This window comes from Bacillus rossius, chromosome 7 (genome assembly GCF_032445375.1).
Source record: "Bacillus rossius redtenbacheri isolate Brsri chromosome 7, Brsri_v3, whole genome shotgun sequence".
Classification (NCBI taxonomy): domain Eukaryota; kingdom Metazoa; phylum Arthropoda; class Insecta; order Phasmatodea; family Bacillidae; genus Bacillus; species Bacillus rossius.
The window spans coordinates 60,745,081-60,763,885 of NC_086335.1; the positions used below are offsets into that span (position 1 = coordinate 60,745,081).

At 38.5% G+C, this 18,805-nt stretch overlaps 2 protein-coding genes across 4 annotated transcripts in view; one reads left to right on the top strand and one right to left on the bottom strand.

The window, feature by feature from the left end:
• Positions 1–4,627, top strand: part of LOC134534157 (uncharacterized) — a 70,198-nt gene extending 65,571 nt beyond the window's left edge. For all 3 annotated transcript variants that reach the window (XM_063372290.1, XM_063372289.1, XM_063372292.1), the window contains exons 23-24: positions 1,203–1,304; positions 4,326–4,627. In XM_063372290.1, the coding sequence (XP_063228360.1) occupies positions 1,203–1,304; positions 4,326–4,415 (192 nt within the window). In that variant the 3' untranslated portion in view covers positions 4,416–4,627. The remainder of the gene's footprint in view (positions 1–1,202; positions 1,305–4,325) is intronic.
• Positions 4,628–6,071: 1,444 nt separating this feature from the next.
• Positions 6,072–17,002, bottom strand: LOC134534159 (epoxide hydrolase 4-like). The gene is made up of 6 exons (XM_063372294.1): positions 16,278–17,002; positions 13,319–13,443; positions 12,798–12,910; positions 9,772–9,940; positions 7,075–7,232; positions 6,072–6,433 (listed from the first exon to the last, which is right to left on the bottom strand). Exons 1-6 carry the CDS (start codon positions 16,464–16,466, stop codon positions 6,162–6,164), a joined length of 1,026 nt encoding a protein of 341 aa, XP_063228364.1. The 5' UTR covers positions 16,467–17,002; the 3' UTR covers positions 6,072–6,161.
• Between the last annotated feature and the right edge of the window lie 1,803 nt (positions 17,003–18,805).

Consider the following 18,805-nt stretch of genomic DNA (forward strand, 5'->3'; position numbering starts at 1 on the left):
GGGGAGGGGAGGGGAGGGGAGGTCAAACACTTGTGGGAGGGGAGGGGAGTTAAAACACTTGGGGGAGGGTAGGGGAGGGGAGGTCAAACACTTGTGGGAGGGTAGGGGAGTTCAAACACTTGTGGGTGGGGTGGGGAGGGGAGGGGAGGGGAGTTCAAACACTTGGGGGAGGCGATTTCAAACACTTGGGGGAGGCGATTTCATACACTTGAAGGAGATGATTTCAAACATTTGGTTGGGGAAGGGGGGAAGGTTTTAAGAATAATTTGGTGTATGTACTTAATGTACGCGGGTCGTAAGTTATACTTCTCTTCAGTTTAAGACACTGAACTATTCAGAAATTTACTGTAACAAAAAATAATTATTAAATTATAGTAACTGATAATTTGTAGTTGTGAATAAACTATACATACGGGAACATAAGCTCGCTTATGTAAATAGCACTTTGAAAAATTTATAAACACAATTTATATCACCATTATTTATATAAATAAATTTAATTATATTTCATTTATTCTATCCTGTCAATTTTTTTGGTGCATGCTGTGCACGCATCATAAAAATGCATTCTCATTTTTTTTCATAACGTGCCTATATAAGTATAACTTCAAAAATAAATAAACTTTAAATAAAAAAGTTAACATTTATTAAGCATTAAAAAACTATTTGACGAATAAATTTTCAAATTTTTCTGAGTTAGGTCCTCCGGACCACGTGGTTGAACACTTTCAAATTCAAAGTCCTAGGTAAGTATGTTTTATTGAGGGGGAACGATTGTAGGTTTTAAGAGGGAGGGGGAAGGAATGAACACCCTTGATGTGAGTCATTCATTCTCCCCGAAGCACACGTCCGAACAATCCACCTTTGCGCAGTAAATGAATAATTTTTTTGTTGTTGTTTTAAAATTAAAAGTAATATTTGGTTAGATGTTTTACATAATTAATATTCTCACATAAACACATTCTTTAACCCCCGTCCTCCCCCATCCTCCCAAGCCGACAAAAGAAGGAAGGTTTTCGCACATGCACAACTATAACAACTTGTTTTTTCTTCTTTATAATTTTGCTCAGCTGTTTCCTAGGACTTTTTTTATACATTTAAAATAATCTTATTTTAGGGCACGAGGGGCGTTACAAATGGTAGCATAGCGTGCACACTATAACTGCCGTTTACAAACATGTGCTTATTTTGATGCATTCCAGCTGGAAAGGACTCCACTTCACTACGCGATGGGGCTGGAGAAGTTTGAGTCCATCAGCACGATCCTCATCAAGGCCGGAGCAAAGAGGGTTGCCAAGGATTTGGTAAGCACACAAAACTGTCGACGAAGTAAATAACGCCTACAGACATACTTGCACAACCTGCGGCATCCTCAGTTTCTCTCAACATTTAAATACAAAAGCATGTCTATTTAGAAAAAAAAAATAATAATTGAAAAGAACGCTTTGATTTCGTCACATGTTCACTTGCGGTGTTAGCGTAAATTTAATTAAATAGACGCGTTTATAAGTTGATAAAGTTCAGGTAAGGTGTTTAAACACTCGTTAAACACAATAATAATACTTCTTGATATTATGTGAAATAAGCAATAGTGTTTATAGTACTAGAAGCTGGAGTGGGCTGTGTCTACAGCTGGACTGGGGTAATGTATGTTCACTGCATTTGGTGAGAATTGTTTATCACGGGCAGTTAAACAAAATAAATACCGTACTCGGCTTGTAATTGAGGACATAGTCTGGAAACTAGAGGTGGGTTGTTACAGCAATTTTCGGTATCTGTTCCAACCTGTTTCTGATACAGTAATGTACTAGTTACAAGTAGCTTATACTTCTGTATCAGCTAGAGCATAGCGGTCCCAGGAAGCAACAAGGTATCAGCATTCTCGTTACAGGTTACACATCCTCTGTGCCGTCATCACCAGCGTAAAAAAGTATCGGTGTTCTCTTTCCACGCCTTTCGTAATCTACAGTCCCCCCCCCCCCCCCCCCCCAGTCATACTTCATTCCCCCCTTTCCGACGTTAAAGGAGTATTTCTCACTCCCTTGCAACCTCCCCTCCCTGTTCTTACTTCTCTCCAACAGTAAAAATAAAAGCTCCGCGTACGCAGATCGTACGACCGTAAGGAGAATCTGATACATTATTTATCACGCCTGGTAATTCTCTACCTCTTTTATGCTCATGCCCGCCTAATACAGCCAGTATCAATCAGTTCAACATTCACTGCAGTTCGTCCTGGCCGTGTATTACTACGTACATTGTTGCGGGCTGTCATGCTTTGTAGTTAGTATCTTTATAGTGAAATAAGGAATGGATAAGTGCAGGAAAAAGACTTCATTTGTGTGGAATTTTTTCACGGAAAATAATGAGTTTGCCAAGTGTAATTTGTGTAAACAAAAACTGAGTTATACATCAACTAATCTGAAGAAACATTTGAAACGTAAACATCCAACTGTACAGTTACCTGATCAGAATCAAGATAGTTTAACATCACTATCACTGTCCAGAAGTAGGAGCGATGATCCAGACATCGCGAATACGACACCGTACCTCAGCCAAAAAAAGATTCGGCCAGATATAGGAATTCCTTCTACAAGCAGTTCGTCGGTTCCCAAACAAGCTGTGTTGGAAAGAACCAATGTGCATGACTGTAAAGTAAGTGATTTTGTTGTAAAAAAACTTTCTGTTTCTGCTAAGAAGAAAATTGATGACCAGCTGTTAAATTTATTTACTGTAGATGTTCAACCTTTCTCGGTTGTTGAGGACGGAGGGTTTCGAGGATTTGTTTATGCACTAAATCCGTCGTATACATTGCCAAGTAGGAAAACTATAACAAACACATTGTTACCAGCTGCTTATGATGTGTACAATAGCATTCAAGAAATATTAACAACCACTGAAATTAGTTCTGTCACACTAACAACAGATTGTTGGACTTCTGTTAATACTGAAAGTTTCATGGCAGTGACATGTCATTTCATAGATTGAAATTTCAGATTGATTTATTTGGTGTTAGATTGTTGTTCATTTTCGGAGTCCCACACCAGTGCTCACTTAGCCCAGGAACTGAGTCGTGTAGCAAAAGAATGGAGGTTAGAAAACAAATTTTACTCTGTGTTTCTGACAATGCAGCGAACATACAGAAAACTATAATAGACGAATTGAAATGGAGGCATTTCGCTCTGCGCCTCTCCTTCAACGCCTTCCCCTGCGCTTCCTCCCCTACATTCTTTCCCTTCTTTATCCCTTATTTGTCGTGCCGCTCCCTCCCCTTTCACAAGCTCCGCCCAAGTGACCGTCATCTGCGATCGGGTTCTGCGCACATTGGCCGTGGTGTTGTTTTAGGCGAATTCTAAACTGATACTAAAGTACTTGATACTTGAATAGTGTACTCGTTTGCAGTACCTGATACAGGCATGTATCAGTTACAAAGTAGAATGTTGATACTCTGCAACCCACCTCTACTGGAAACGTCATTTCTGAAATGAGACTCAGATGAAGCAACGATGCAGTTTACAGATGGTGATGGCAGAAGTGTCTCGAGATAATCTACAAACCATCGGTAACGTCCGCCATGTTTCCCGCGCGTAAGAACAAGAATTTACTGCACGAATTGTCTAGTGGAAGGAGGCCAGCATATGAACGTAAGATTACCGATGTCGCATTTACTAGCAGAATTCTGCATTTTGTATTGATAGCAGTTTTTTTCAACAAGTAACAACAACCCAGTGGCGACCCTAGACTTTGCATGGACATGGGCTTTTTACTTTTAGAGAGGCCTTCCCCCTTCCCAAATTAAAAAAAAAAACTCTTTCAAACAAAATTTGAAGCCAAACTGGAACTTATATTTCGACGATGGTTTTGCTTATTTACCTTAAGAAATGTTGAAATTCTTTCTCGGTAAATTGTCTTTGGGTCAGTTTTATATATGCTTACGATCAAATTCTGGTGGAATCACGTAATTATATGTGGCAATAAAATATTTAAAAAAAAAAATTTCTAACACGAAATCATGAATTGAAATTTGTATTAACTGGCACTTTCATTGACATGATAATAAATTTTTAATTTTCTTTTTTCCCACTTAAGTCCATATTTTAAAAAAGAAGTCTAGACAGACAACAAAAATTAAAATGAAAAACATCGGCGCAGGGCCTTGGAGTCGCCTTTTTTTGTCGATGCTGTATGTGATGTGAGTGTAATTGATGATGAAAGCAATGACTTCAACCCCTACAACCACCTCCAACAATGTTACCCAATTATCATATTTAATTATATTATACCAGTGGTCAAACCTATCACTGTATGTTTCCGATATTTTCTTTCAGAAAGGACGCCAGCCCACATATTACTTCATGAATAAACTCGACATCGTCAAACTGCAAGAAGAGGAAGAAGAGTTGGAAAAATCGGAATGACTAGATAAAAAAAAAGTCCTTGCCAGACAAGTTATGTTACACTCCTGCACTTAGTTTCAGTGTAGAAACAACAAACATTTTTAATGACTGATTGTATAACAAAAACTTGTATATTATTATATTGTTTGTATTACTTCAGCGTGAAATTACTGCATATTAACTAGAGTGTTTAAATTTTCCCACTGTTTGTTCACGTGTATCAAGAGTGGTGTTACTACGTATTATAAATACTTATATGTTATCAATTTCCAGTACTTCTCTATCATAAACAACTGATGCTGTTATAATACCTATAAAAATCCCTGCTCTGTGGCTTAGAGGACTTAAATGTCCTTCCAGGTGATTATAGAAGGATGTGGGTAAATTTTCCAGTTGGATAAGGAAGTGTCTGCAACCTGCTTCCAGAATGATTATGTTAAACTAGGAGGTTGTAAGGCTCCAAAGGCACCAGTTGAAAAATGATGACCATAACAAACACTTTAATTTAACATATACTAATTATTTCTGATATATATATATAATAGGCCTATAAGAAGTTTAAAAGGGCATAACTAGAAAAAAACTAATCAGTCAAAAATGCTTTTGGGCATACAAACATAATATTATATACATAAAAGACAAAAAAAATTTTTTTAATAAAAAAAAATTATAAATTCAAACATAGTAAGCATATCAAAAAAAAGGAGAAAGAAACAAAGGATTTCGAAAGGGTACAAGTACAATATTAAAAATATCACTAAAAGATTCCCAGTAATGCAAACTTGTAGGTACTTCAAAAAATGAAAATAATTTTCACAGTTTTTCATTTAGAGCTAAACTTTCGGAGATAAAAGCCTTTTTTTAGTAATTTTAAAAGCCTTAGGCGCCCATTGAATTATGAATATAATTGAATTATTAATATAACAAACACTTTAATTTAATAACTAAGGTGTGCTCCTCTTATGTAGATGTGTTTCCAATGTTACTCTATTGTTACACTTCAACTTTTTTTATACTCATCTCTATGGGGTAGTCTAATATTTGTTCTTCATAGTACGCTTGTCTCCAACGTATACCTACATATCTCTGTGGCGTTACACGATAATTAAGTCAGTAATGAGCGTAACTATATAATAGGATTTTAATGACTAATGTGCAACATAGGCCATTTCGTACTTAAACTTCTACGTAAAAAAAGTTGATCACATAAATAATAATCCTTCTAAAATATTACCTACGAATTGCAACGAGTGGAAAAATATTTTTAAACTATGTAGTTTTAATGTAAATGAATTCCGATTTACATATAGGCCTAAAGCATTTACTGCATAAATTGTGTGATTGTAATTATAGAGAAACATGCTTACTCTAAAGCAAAGAATTCAATTAAAAATTCAAGCATACGATTCACAATGTTACTAAAACTTTTATTCGAGGGGATATTCGTAATGTCGTATTTGAGCTAATTTTTGCCACGTACTTCAGCAAGTAGCCTACTTACAACTACTGTGACCACTGAACAGATTAGGTTTTGACTGATGTTAAAAAAACTTTTTTAATAAGTAATCAATTTTGGCCAAATTTATATATGCTTGTTGCAAATAATAGAAGTAAAATTATGTAAGCGATAGTATTGTAAATGAATGAATAACAAAAGAAACCATTCTTATTGGGTAGTTTTATATTTAAAAAAATATTATTTTATTGTAAATACACTTTATCAATATTTTACAAAACATTATAAAAAATAATTATAAAAAACCAGGATTATTTTTCATTCAGAAAATCTCTCATCAATTTGTTGACAATCACAGGTTCATCCTGCTGCACAAAGTGGTTCGCGTCTTTCACTATTTTTGTGGAAAGGTTCTTTATGCTCTTCTCGGCCATTTCAACTGTAGCAATTTCAATGAAATCATCTTTTTCCCCAAACAGGAACAAACCTCTTGGTGGGTCTTCAACAGGCTTTGGTTTCAAAGATGAAGTGCCAATTCCAAGCATTAGAGCCCGATAGTAGTTCAAAGGGCCGGAAAATGCTCCTACAACAAACACACGAAATATTAATTTTAAAATTAAAATTATAATTATTTCAGAATTTGAATTTGAACAAATACTTCTACATCAGATACTTGAAATAAATGCAGCATATACATAAAACCATACACAGATACACATTTAGAAATGTAATTTTTTTCCTGAAGAAAATTTTATTTCTCTTCAAATTTTCAGAAACAAAACCAAGTTGTGGTTATTAATTACATAGAGCAAACAATGTCAAAATGGAGGTTTAATAATTCCAGTTAGTTATATCCGGGCTTTGTCATTATTGAGGTCTGCTACAAATTTTTTCGTAGTCTTCTTGGAATACATTATACATTTGAATATAAGAAATTTGTAATTTTGATTTATATCTATTAGATATACAAATTTTTTATAAACCTGTAAAATTTTTATTGAAAGAAAACGAAACCGAAACATAAAGCCTATTGCCTTTCTCGTTGTAACAAACTGCTTCTGTAGAGTACAAATTCTCTTACAATTCAGTATGCTAAGTCAATGCATGAGCTTGCTTTAATATTAACATGTATTTTATGACCAACTGTAAATTTAAAAATAAATTTAATTTGTTTACGGTAACATACTATTAAATCAGAAGAAAAAATATTTTAATAAAAATTACCTGCTTTGCTAAAAGTGTATTTGAAAGCTTCGATGTCTTCTTCAGTCTCCTGTGGTGTGCTGGAAATTTTCTTTTTGAATATTTCGTCAAATATTCTTATATCCCACGATCTCAAAACCAGGGCTGGGAGAATCGGCAGGAGGTAGAAAAACATATACCTGTTCGAAAAAGAAAAAAAAGAAATACCGGTAACATTTCCAATTCCGTGCACATCGTTTTAAAATTTAACTATCTTGCTAAAGTAAAATATACTTTGACATTAAAACCATTAATTGTTCAGATTGCAATAGACATGCAAAATAGAGCTTAATAATGTAGCTGGGGGATTGAAGTCTAGTAGCCTCACAGGTGATGCCATGCCTTGAGCAGGCATCTTAGCCATGTAGCACCCACTCGACCTCCCTGAATATCAAATTACAAAAAAAAAAAGGCTTCTATTAACAGCACCTAATGTTACGAGTCTGCCAGCGACGAGACTTGTCAGCCAGCTCGAATACCAATAAATATAATCAGGTATAATCTCTGATCATAAAAAATTAAGAAATCTCTTACATAGTTGTTTAATACGTCTGGAGGGTAATAGCGTGGATTGATACAAAATACACTATTGTGAATAAAATTAACAAGTGCAGGTCCACGTAAAATACGTTTTATCACTTCCTTACAGGAGAAGGATTTTGTCTTCAGGAAATTATTATGTTTGTTTTCAGTCATGTTCTTATGGAATCTGTATAATTTTAGAAAACAATACTGGTCAAATAAAAGTTCAAAAGACCATGTTAACCAAAATTAGTAATTCTTGAAACATTAATAGGATGAAACAAGGAAATTCGTAAAAAAATTAATGGCTTAAAAAAATTGGTTGTCTGTAAAGTCGGTTTACAGAAGATAGTTTAACGTGACAACATCATAACAAAACATTGATGAAATGATTGCATACTTTTATGAATAAAATTGAATCATTTTTATTTCAATAATAAAAGAATAAATACTTGAAATTATACTAGTAATCAGATTTTTAAAATGCAAGAATCATTAACCTTTATTGCCGAAATTGTTGTTGTAATAAGCAATGAAAACCACATTAACTTTTCTCTTCACTTTATAAACAGTCGACGAAACAGTTCACGTGTCGTGGATAGATAGCGCGATTCGTTCGGTTCGCGTCCGTCACCGTAGATAGAAGCACTGTAGGGGAATAATATTATTTCGTTTTTATAACACGATTTTATAACAAATACGCATCCCAAATACACCAAACTTATTTATAATGTGTTACAATATTTTTTAAAACATTGTGCAAAAGATCCCGGGTGTAATTTGAATTATTATGTGTAACTGTAAAACACCATTGTTCTTTAAAAACGTATTTGAATATTCAACATTACTTTTAAAAAACCGTACCGATTGTGCTGAAAATCGGTGGACGATCGTTAAATTACATAATATTAATAATTCAAACGACGAAAACATGATTGAAAAGTCAAATCGATGGTTGTTCCTATCGGGTGGAAGAGAGATGCCACGCATGCGTACAATGAGCATAACAGGACACATCCGGAGTGGGACAATGTGTGTTACGGGACACTTTTTCGTGCGTGCAGCCGGCGTTCATCGATTTATTAGACGTTGTCACGTCAAAAATTCAGGTCTTGTATCACAAGTCATTGATTTCTAATCCCCAAACACGTAGCTCAAATTATTATTTTTTCCACAACCTAGAGTAGTGGTTATTTTGTAGTCAGCTTGGAGCTTCTGACAAAAAAAAAGGGAGTGAAAATTAGTTAGGCTTACAGTAATAAGTCAAATTAATGAGAGCACAGCAAATCTGGGTTAGTGCAAATACTGATTAGCCGGAGGACCTGGGGGAAATCAACACAAGACAACATACTCACAGAAAAAGTTCTATATAATAAAGATATATATATATATTAATTTTTTTACAACTTGAAAAACACGTATACAGTCCCAGTAAACAGGCGGTCACGTTGCGGTAGTTACAAATGTTCGCGCACCAATTATAACAATAACTCTGCCCGTTTTTCTTGAAAAAAAAATTGGTTGTCTGTAAAGTCGGTTTACGGACGATGGTTTAACGTGACAACGTCATAACAAAACATTGATGAAATTATTGCATACTTTTATGAATAAAATTGAATAATTTTTATTGAATTATCACTATTTTGTATGGATACAAAGAAGGAGTGAAATGAAATCTACAATTTTAATTGATAAATTTACTTTTATTTGCACTCATTAATTCAAATATGTTTATTACTTTAAAGAAGAGATTATTTTAACTATAACTTTTATACATGTCTGCTATTTAACTTCTTCCAATCTGTGTTATTCTGTTAAGGATAGGACGATGATAGGAAAAGTAGGAAACGAATGGGAGTGTTTAAAGTTTAATGTGCCTCGAAAAAGTCAAATCGATGGTTGTTCCAATCGAGTGGAAGAGAGATAGATGCGGCGCAAGGGTACAATGAGCGTAACTGGACACAGCGTAACGGGACACTATTTCTTATTAGACGTTGTCACGTCAAAAAATTTAAAATGTTTGTGTTTCATTCCTCTGGACTGTCGAAGCAAGGCTTTAATATGTTGTCGTTGTTGCTCAGAATCGACCCAGAGTTAAATGGGGCAGATTGAGTATCCGCCGTGCAAGAAGGCGGCAACCAGGGGCTCGGGACTCACCAGGACTTGCGAAACTGCGCCTTGTTGGTGGCGAGCAGTTCCTTGAACACGGAGACCGGCGGGGCGTTCATGACGACGTACCGCTCCAGCCTGTCCGGACGGGCCTGCAGCACGGCCCACCCCACGAGACCGCCCCAGTCGTGGCTCACCAGGACGCACTTCTCACGGCCTGCGTCCCGTGACAAACAAACACTCCCGGGGTTGCCCGAAGGCGACACGTGCACGAGACAAACTTCCTCAGCGGTGGCTGGCTGCTGACGGCCCGCCTGAACCATCCTTCAGCTTGAGAGCCCGTCTACAATAGTCCGAACCTGTGCGTGGTCCGTGTCCTTATCCGAATGCGAGCGACGTCACATTGTCTCACCGAAAACTGCCCTGTCCACAATTGCGATGTCCGATGTCCGAATGTATTGATTTATAAAGTTGTCACCAGAGCGCAGTAAATGTGCCAAACAAAATGTTTTTGTTTATTGTTTTGATGCTTTGTAGTTTGAGATTGAACTTATGACAGTTGTGGGAGTTCAATATTATATATTTATTCAGTAAGGCAAAGTGGCTCTTCTTGACTTACAACACCTTCCATTTCCTTCAATAACAAAAACAAACACAGCGTTTTCAAACGGGAACCGGAAATTCAAATATCGTGAGTGTTCTGTTCTTTTTCTGTGTCCGAAGTACACAGGTTGGGACAAAAAGTTCAAATTGACGAATGTCTTCGGACCAGGTAGGTTCGGACCTTCGCCCACTTGACGCATGACGTCAGAGGGTCACGTGGACCAATCAGCGACGAGTGTCCTTCGAACACAGTTTAGGACATTGCTATTGTAGACGGGCCTTAAGATGTACATCAAGTTCTGTCCCTGCCCGAACACGCCCGAATATTCACCTTCGCCCAACCTCGGGATTTGTTTTATTTTTGGGCAAGAAAAATTAATTCAAATATTAAAAGTGGTCGGTTAGTTTAGCTACATTAAAACACTTTAAAACACTATGGACTCTTAGTTAGGTTAGTATAGCTACATTAAAATAAACAGAGAAATATTAAATATATATAAATAAACCCGAGGTTGGCCGAAGGTGAATATTCTGGTGTGTTCGGGCAGGGACAGAACTTGATGTACATCTTAGGCTTCCCGAGAAATACTGTTGTGTATCACCTGCCTTTGTTAGCAAACACGTGAAGTTGTCAGCAGTGACCAGAATCCACAAAACCGATCCTCACAGATATACGAGAAAAAAAAAGTATCTGTACATTTTCCAATAATAATCTGTTTTAAACTTGTTATTTTTTTTGTAAATACTTAAAAAAAAACTAATTTTATTTCATTTCTTTACCACACGCAACAATTATATTTATTAGAAAACTGTACAGGACATTAAAATTCTCTTTTTATTCATGTGAGTATGGTCCTCTTGAGCGTCGTAGCAGTTGCGAAAATTATACCTGGCACTCAAAAGGGGCAAAGTTGGCGATCTCTGAACTACATCATTGTAACTTTAAGTTGGTCAGGAAGAATGAATAAATAAATAAATTACGACTTGACGTCCCGGGAACATCGAGGTAATTAGAACCTACGTAAAAAAGGGGAAAAAGGGGGGGGGGGAATAAAACCTATTTGCTGTTTGCTTTCAAATTATTTCCTTATGCAAGTGGAATTGATAACTATTTTTTTTTAGGAATTCAGAGGGGAGGGTTATATGCCACCATCACTCCCACCTTCTACGTATGCCCCTGGTACTGATGGGATATATGCGGGGGGGGGGGGGGGGCAGGAGTATTTTGAGAAAATCCACTAGCTCACGCAAAAGTTTCCCACTCGCTAAAAATCCTCGTTCTACCTCGCCGGGATTCAAACCCGAATCGCCTTGGTGGAAAGGGAGTTATCTGATCCATTAAACACCATGACTCCGGAGAGGAAGACAGATGAGTTAATATATATATATATATATATATATATATATATATATATAAATTCATTCGTTCAAGAACTTTGTATCCTATGATTTTGTCTTTATATCCAAACGTACCTCCAAAATGCTCAAAATGTGGTTTAAAGGTTTTTTGTTTTTTTATTTCCGAATTTTTCTGTCAACCTAATGCGAGCAGAGAAAATGTAAACGAAATCTATGGATGGTACGTGTATACAAAAGTACATAAATATAAATAACATTCTTGAAATTTTTTTACCATTATTGGTGAATTGGTTATTCAGAAAGATTGAGTGGGGTAGGCCCAACTAGTAAAATTTTTTAATTTAAACCTCTTTTGCTACCTCCTGCAAGCCAAAGGCGATACTGGCAAGTGATGCATTTCTTCTAGGCATTATGCACAGAATTGATTTAAAAAAAAAGGACAATTTAACTTATATAATAACTTCACAGTTCAAGATTTTTTTGAGATACATGACTGTTTTTATAAAGACAATTAATGAAGCAAAACTTGTTTAATGGAAGTCCATGTGATTTTTTATGAAATATTTCATAAAATAACACTAAATAATTATAGTTCATATTAGTGATTTAGGTAATCACCATACATAGTCAAATCGTATGACATGGAAATTTTTACTAAAAATTCAATAAAATCATGCCAAGTCACAACCAATTTTTTTAATTAAGTGCAATAGCCAACATTTAATTAAAATTTCTTTTGTAAAAGTGCTAAAGAAAAAATTGGTTGTCTGTAAAGTCGGTTTACGGACGATAGTTTAACGTGACAACATCATAACAAAACATTGATGAAATGATAGTTTAGTTAAAATACTCAATTTAAAAGCTACTTTTGAAAAGCCCGCCTTAACCTATTTAATATAATAGTAGATTCATAGGCCACTCGAGTGGAAGAGAGATAGATGCGGCGCAAGCGTACAATGAGCGTAACGTGACACAGCGTAATGGGACAATGTGCGTAACGGGACACTTTTTCGTGCGTGCAGCCGGCGTTCATCAATTTATTAGACGTTGTCACGTCAAAGCAGAGGTAGGTACCTAACTAATAAAAAAAATTAAATATCAATGCATGTTACCTAAAGCTTCAATAACCTTTACAACATCATCTACGAGGTACTTCAACTGGTAGTTGCGAATTCCAGAAGGTTTGTCCGAGTCGCCGTAACCTCGCATGTCCATTGCAACAGTCCTGGATTGAGAGAGACGAGTCATAAAACACTGACTTATGCTATTGCACGTAAGTTTAGAATGTCTGCAAATACATGGAAACCAATGTAAAGAGACTTTTTCAGGAACTTTCAATAAACATTTCTTACAACTTCTATACATCACCACGTCATTTCATTATATATAATAAGCCAAATCAAACATAATACGAAGTAGATATTAACAGTAATATGCCTATTTCTATGTTAGAAAACTGAAATCTTTTGACTGTTTACTGAGACCAAAAAAAATCCAAGTTGGCAAAATTTTCGTGACTTTCAGCACCTTTACTGTTTATTTTGAGAATTCTTTAGACATGCGGACCTGCAGACAGCCCTGGCATAGTGACATAACAAGTTACCTCTTAAAAAATTAATATTATTCAACTTACCAGTAATCCTTGCTGAATTCTTTGATTTGGTACCGCCACGAATACCAAAATTCTGGGAATCCATGTAAAAACAGCATAAGTGGTTTCGATTTGTCGCCTTTCTCGACATAGTGGATTTTGATGCCCTGAAATGATTTCAAAGAGAACTAGCTTTAACATTTTCTTGCAAAATTAAATTAAGCAAGGATGTATATTATGTGGTACGGTCTTTTCCATTCGAGTGTTGTTCTCTGTGGTTTCTTGAAATCAATCGCAAGCAATGCTGGGGGTGGTTCAATTCTGCTATTGGCTTCCCCAGAATCTACCTCCAGTCAGTGTTCAGTGTTTCCATCTGAAAAACATCGGGTCGCTTGCACGCGCTCCGGCAATGCCGTAGCCGGCGCCGCGTGACTCAACGGATATTTACGGAGAGCTGCGCGCACAGTCGGGTCGGCACGAAGCCGGGCAACTGGAAAAGTGGACCACGAGTCCAAGTGCCCAACCCCCGCATGATAGACTCTTTTCTACTCTGTCCAACACTTCATCCAGACCATCCTCTGTCTCCTGTCAATTCCTACACGTAATGCATGCCAATTCGCATCCCGCATGAATGTGCCCAGGGTTTTCCCTGTGCCTTTGCAGGTTTTACCTGGGCCCAACCTATCTCTAGTTATAGTCTAGATTTAAGAGTGAGGGGAGTTAGTCATGGCGCCAATCGCTGCCATGGCTGGCCAATCCCCTCCTAGCACATGATGCATGCGACCCTCTCCTTGCATGGCTAATCCCAGCATGACTAGGCGTATAGGCTTCGGCCTGAGACGCACCTAGGTCCCTCCCTAACCCGGACCCCTCCAAAATACACTTAGTTTTAGTTAGGTTAGGAAAAAAAAAAAAAAAAAAAAAGAAGCCGGGCCAGCTGTCGGTCCGTAACTGGGAGGGAAGCCTTCATTTCACAGACGAGAGAGCCACACCCGAAGTTCCCCGAAGTTCATGCAAGCTTTTTTTTTTTCCCCGTTCTATCTCATTGTATAAACCGGCGTGGCATTAAATTTTGCGGTCGATTAAGATAGGTTAGCTACATTATAAATTATTTAAAACATTGTGGATGGTTGATTATATTAGGTAAGTATAGCTACATTAAAAATATTGTAAAATCATTTTATGGTTGCTTAGCAAATAAATTTTTAATATGTAGCTATCCAGGGCTAGGAAACCGTTTACATGATTTCACAGTATCTTAAATGTAGCTATCCTAACCAAATCAACCGTCCACAATGTTTTAAAGTATTTATAATGTAGCTAACCTAAACTAATTGACCATTAGTTATCATGAGTTACAACGAACCAAAAATGAAACCCCGAAGATGCACGATCGGACGTTTGGCTCTCTCGTCTGTGAAAAGAAGGCTTCCCTGACTGGGCAGGCTGTGACCAATGCTATCTTATCGGTGCTTACAACATTTGTTAAACCAACGAAAAAAAAAATATATCATGAAATGTACATAGCGTACTGCCAACATAAACTGAGGACCCATGAAGATTATGACGAGACAATGAAACAGGGATGGAAATACGCCATTAAAAAAATTAAATACATGCTCCTGAACAACGTGAAACCTGTACAACAGCCATCTTGCCACCAGGAGTAAAAGCTATTGATACCAGATGGGTATTAAAAAAAATAGAAAACGAGACTTATTGCTAAAGGTTTTCAGGAAGAATCATCACATAATATTGTTACGAACGCGAGAGACAAGTCCACGCCAGGTTCGGAGCTGGCTGGCGGCCCCGCACGGCCACTGACGTCACGCGCCGTCCACTGACGTAAGGCATGCCACACATACATGGCCAGATTACAAGGGTCCTCGCTTACTGCCCCCCCCCCCTCAGCACCACACGTAACGTCCCGCCTTGGGCTGTTATCACCTTTGGCGTCCTGGGAATTTCGGGTGTACAGACGCCACCGCGTGGAGTGGCGTGAATAAACGTCGTTATTCTCGATGTTTCGGAGGTCGAGACTGCCCGGGATGACGCGACACGCGTCACAGCTACTCTCGTCGGTTCGAGAAGGGCTCCACAGGTACTTAAGCAGTGACGCCGGCCTCAGCGGTAGTTCCGAATGGATTCCGAGCGAGGTTCGAGAGTTCGGGGAGTTCCGCGAGTGAATGGAAGTGCGACATTTGGCGAAGAGGTCCAGAGAGTGGCGCGACGCGGAGCAACGGGATCGCGAGAGTGCGACCGAGTGGTGCGAGAATGTGTGTGTGGACAGGCGCGAGTCGGAAAAAAACAATCACATGTCGTAACGAGTTGCAGTATTAGGGACCATTTTTAATGCAGGCAACCTAACCTAACCGACTAATTTGTAATATTTTCACCCAAACGTACCACCAGTTAAATATTTAACTACAAACATTTTCGAATTTTTATTTGCCATTCTCTGAAAAGCGTATTTGCTTCAGAAGTACCAATGTTTTTAAACAATGACATAAAACTTTTAACCAAAATCTCGACATTTTGATTTTAGGTAAACAGTGTGAAAAACCCCGAAGAGAGAGAGAGAGAGAGAGAGAGAGAGAGAGAGAGAGAGAGAGAGAAAGAAAATAAATTGCACGAACGCATTCTTTGGTATGGAATGGTGTGAAGCTTAGGTTTTCTAACGAGTAAGGACTGCATGAATTAATTAATAAATAGGCATACTAGTATCACTGTGTATTTTATAATGGTGAGTATTTATTGTGCAATGACTTCCCACGCCCAATTATTTTAATCATTAACAACTATGACACACGGCAATCTCTGACAACCTCAGGCTGGAAGCAGTTATGCAGAAGATGGATAATTATGACACACGACAATCAAAGTGATCTCAAATAACACATGCATTTAGCAATAGAATTACCTAGATACAAGCAAAGTGAGAAGGATGCAAACAGAAAAATTTAAATTACGTCCTTATGTGCGAAACAAAACAATTACTTACGTTGACTGTAACGTAACAGTGAGAACCGTACGCCGGGTCAAGTAGACAAGGCGGTGGTTCGGGCCTCTCCTTCACTGCAAATACATTTTTCGAAGGGTTTTTCAGCCACCTCCAGAACACGTGAGCACAGACGATCAATCCGTAGTACAGAGCGAAACAGTAACCGATAATGATATTTTTCAAAGACATTCTCCCTGCGTGTTATCTCAACCGCCAGAGAGCAGCGCTGTGCCCAGCGGCTGCGCGGAGAAGAGAATGGGTGAACGAAACAAACGCGCATCGCCGAGGTTAACTCGTGTGGAATGACATTGCAGTCTGCGCGCCAGTCCAAGGTCGTCGCCTGTCGCGATCTCCCAATGATGAGTAACACGTTTTATCTCGCGTACTCAGAAGTAAAAGAAATGACTTGGCAAGTTCTGCCGTGTTATCTTTATCCTACGAAGTTTTGCTTTGGCCCGGGATCTTTTCTCGCAGCATGCACTCGGAAGCCGGTGAATTCAAAATCTTCACATTGTCGGCTTTCTCCTTCAAATGGGCCAAAACCGACCACTTCCGCAACTTCCCAGGACCCAAGTCATCGTCAGACGCCAAGGGCGCCCATACCTATGGGCAGGGTGGGTCCTTGGCTCCCCCTAGCTTTCAGGCAAAGAAAACAATTATGTGTTCTTGAGCATTTTGGGCAAATTTTAGGTCCTTTAAGGCCATTTTTGACCATTTCTTGTCATTTGTGATGGTTTACCCCCCTCCCCCTACAAATTCTGCCCCCCCTTACAAACTTTCATATGGGCGCCCTTGTCAGACGCGCCACACATGATCATTATTTAAATTTGATTTATTTCCCCGCTTCTCCCTCACTAAATTAACACGTAGTACTTAAAAATAGAAGCATAACTTTCTTTTTTCTTTTCATCGTCCCTGGCATGTCCCAGCGGTAAGGAAGACCTTCGTCGAGTCGTTTGAAAGATTAGGAATTCGACTTAAAGGGGGCCGTCTGGTCGGTGTTTATGTGTGTTAGTGAGGCGGGATGATAAAGCACGACGCTCGCTGGTATTTCAAGCGCGGTAGAGCCTCTAAGCGCAAGGCTTTGGACTGCCGCGCAGTCTTCACGTCGTCACAGGATAACTGTGAAATTTGTGCGGCGACCGTAACATAATATGGCGGAGAAATGAAGATAAAGGTAAAATGCAAGTCCGTTGATTTCATTCAAAAATCTGTACAGGCGTTTCATGTCTAAATATTGTTACGAATTATTAAAATGAAATACTAAATCGTCGTGGGAAAACTACTGGGTTCGTAAATGGATAGCACAATAAAAGATATTACTACACAGTTTTATTGATTGCGAATATTTACATCACTAACAAATAATCTTCTAAAAATGCCTAATAATCAATTACACTTAAAAATGTTTACTCCCCAGTCATTCGGTTTTTACACACCGCACATCTCGCTGGGCCGCACCTCTGGCGCAACTCTCGCCACAGCTCTCCTCGTGGACCTCCGCCGCGGGACTACGTCACCGCGATCCGCTGTCGCACTTCTCTTCGCTCAGGATCCGCTGGACGCTTCGCTCGGAACTCTCGGGTACGACGCTTCGCTCGGAACTCTCGCCGTACCCGCGGCACTCTCGCCACCCAGCTATAGCCGATAAACTCTCTTGCCCAGGAACTCCGACGCACCCGCGACACTATCGCCCCGAAACTCCACCACACCCGCGGCTCTATCGCTTATATAGGCCCAGGCGCCACTTCTAGAAGTCGTGAGCGCGGCTAGGGCCAGTCACGTCATTCCGCGCCGACCCAACGCCAGATTTATCGAGAAAGACGTCGGTAGCTTGCACGACAGCTGCCAGGTGTCAGGTTAACACAGCCAAGATAGAGCACGCGCGGGGAGTGGAGGGCTGGAAGTAGGTAATCATAGTATGTTCTGGTGCAGTGACTGGTGGAAGAAGGATTCAGGGATTCGAGTAGGCCATCTTGGATTTCGTCACTTCCGGCGGCCATCTTGGATTTTACCTTGACCTTTGACCCCGGCGGCAATTTTGTTTTCTAGAACATTCCGCCATTTTGTTTTTCTAGAATATTTCACCATTTTGTTTTTCTAGAACATTCCACAATTTTGATTTATGACTTCACATCCACCATCTTGAAAATACTCAAATATTAACTTAGAAAATTGGAAAAAAATTTATAAAAAAATATTAATAAAATTTTAATTAAAAACTTGATGACTTCGTCACCGAGCTCCTCACTTCTGTGCGTTGCACTTTTCTTTACGATGCCATCATCATCAAGCTACCCACTCCTACCCATGCTGCTAGAGGCAGCCATCTTGTTTAGTGGAGGCAGCCATCTTGTTTAGTGGAGACCGCCATCTTAATTTCATCTGATGGATAGTGTCATCAGGTGTAGGTTTCTAAAGTATGTTAGTGTATGTAAGGTCGAGTTTATATTTCTTACCAGTGTTGTTATGATCCTAATAGACCAAAACATTCACAAAAAATTTTGTTATTTAAATCACATAGTAAT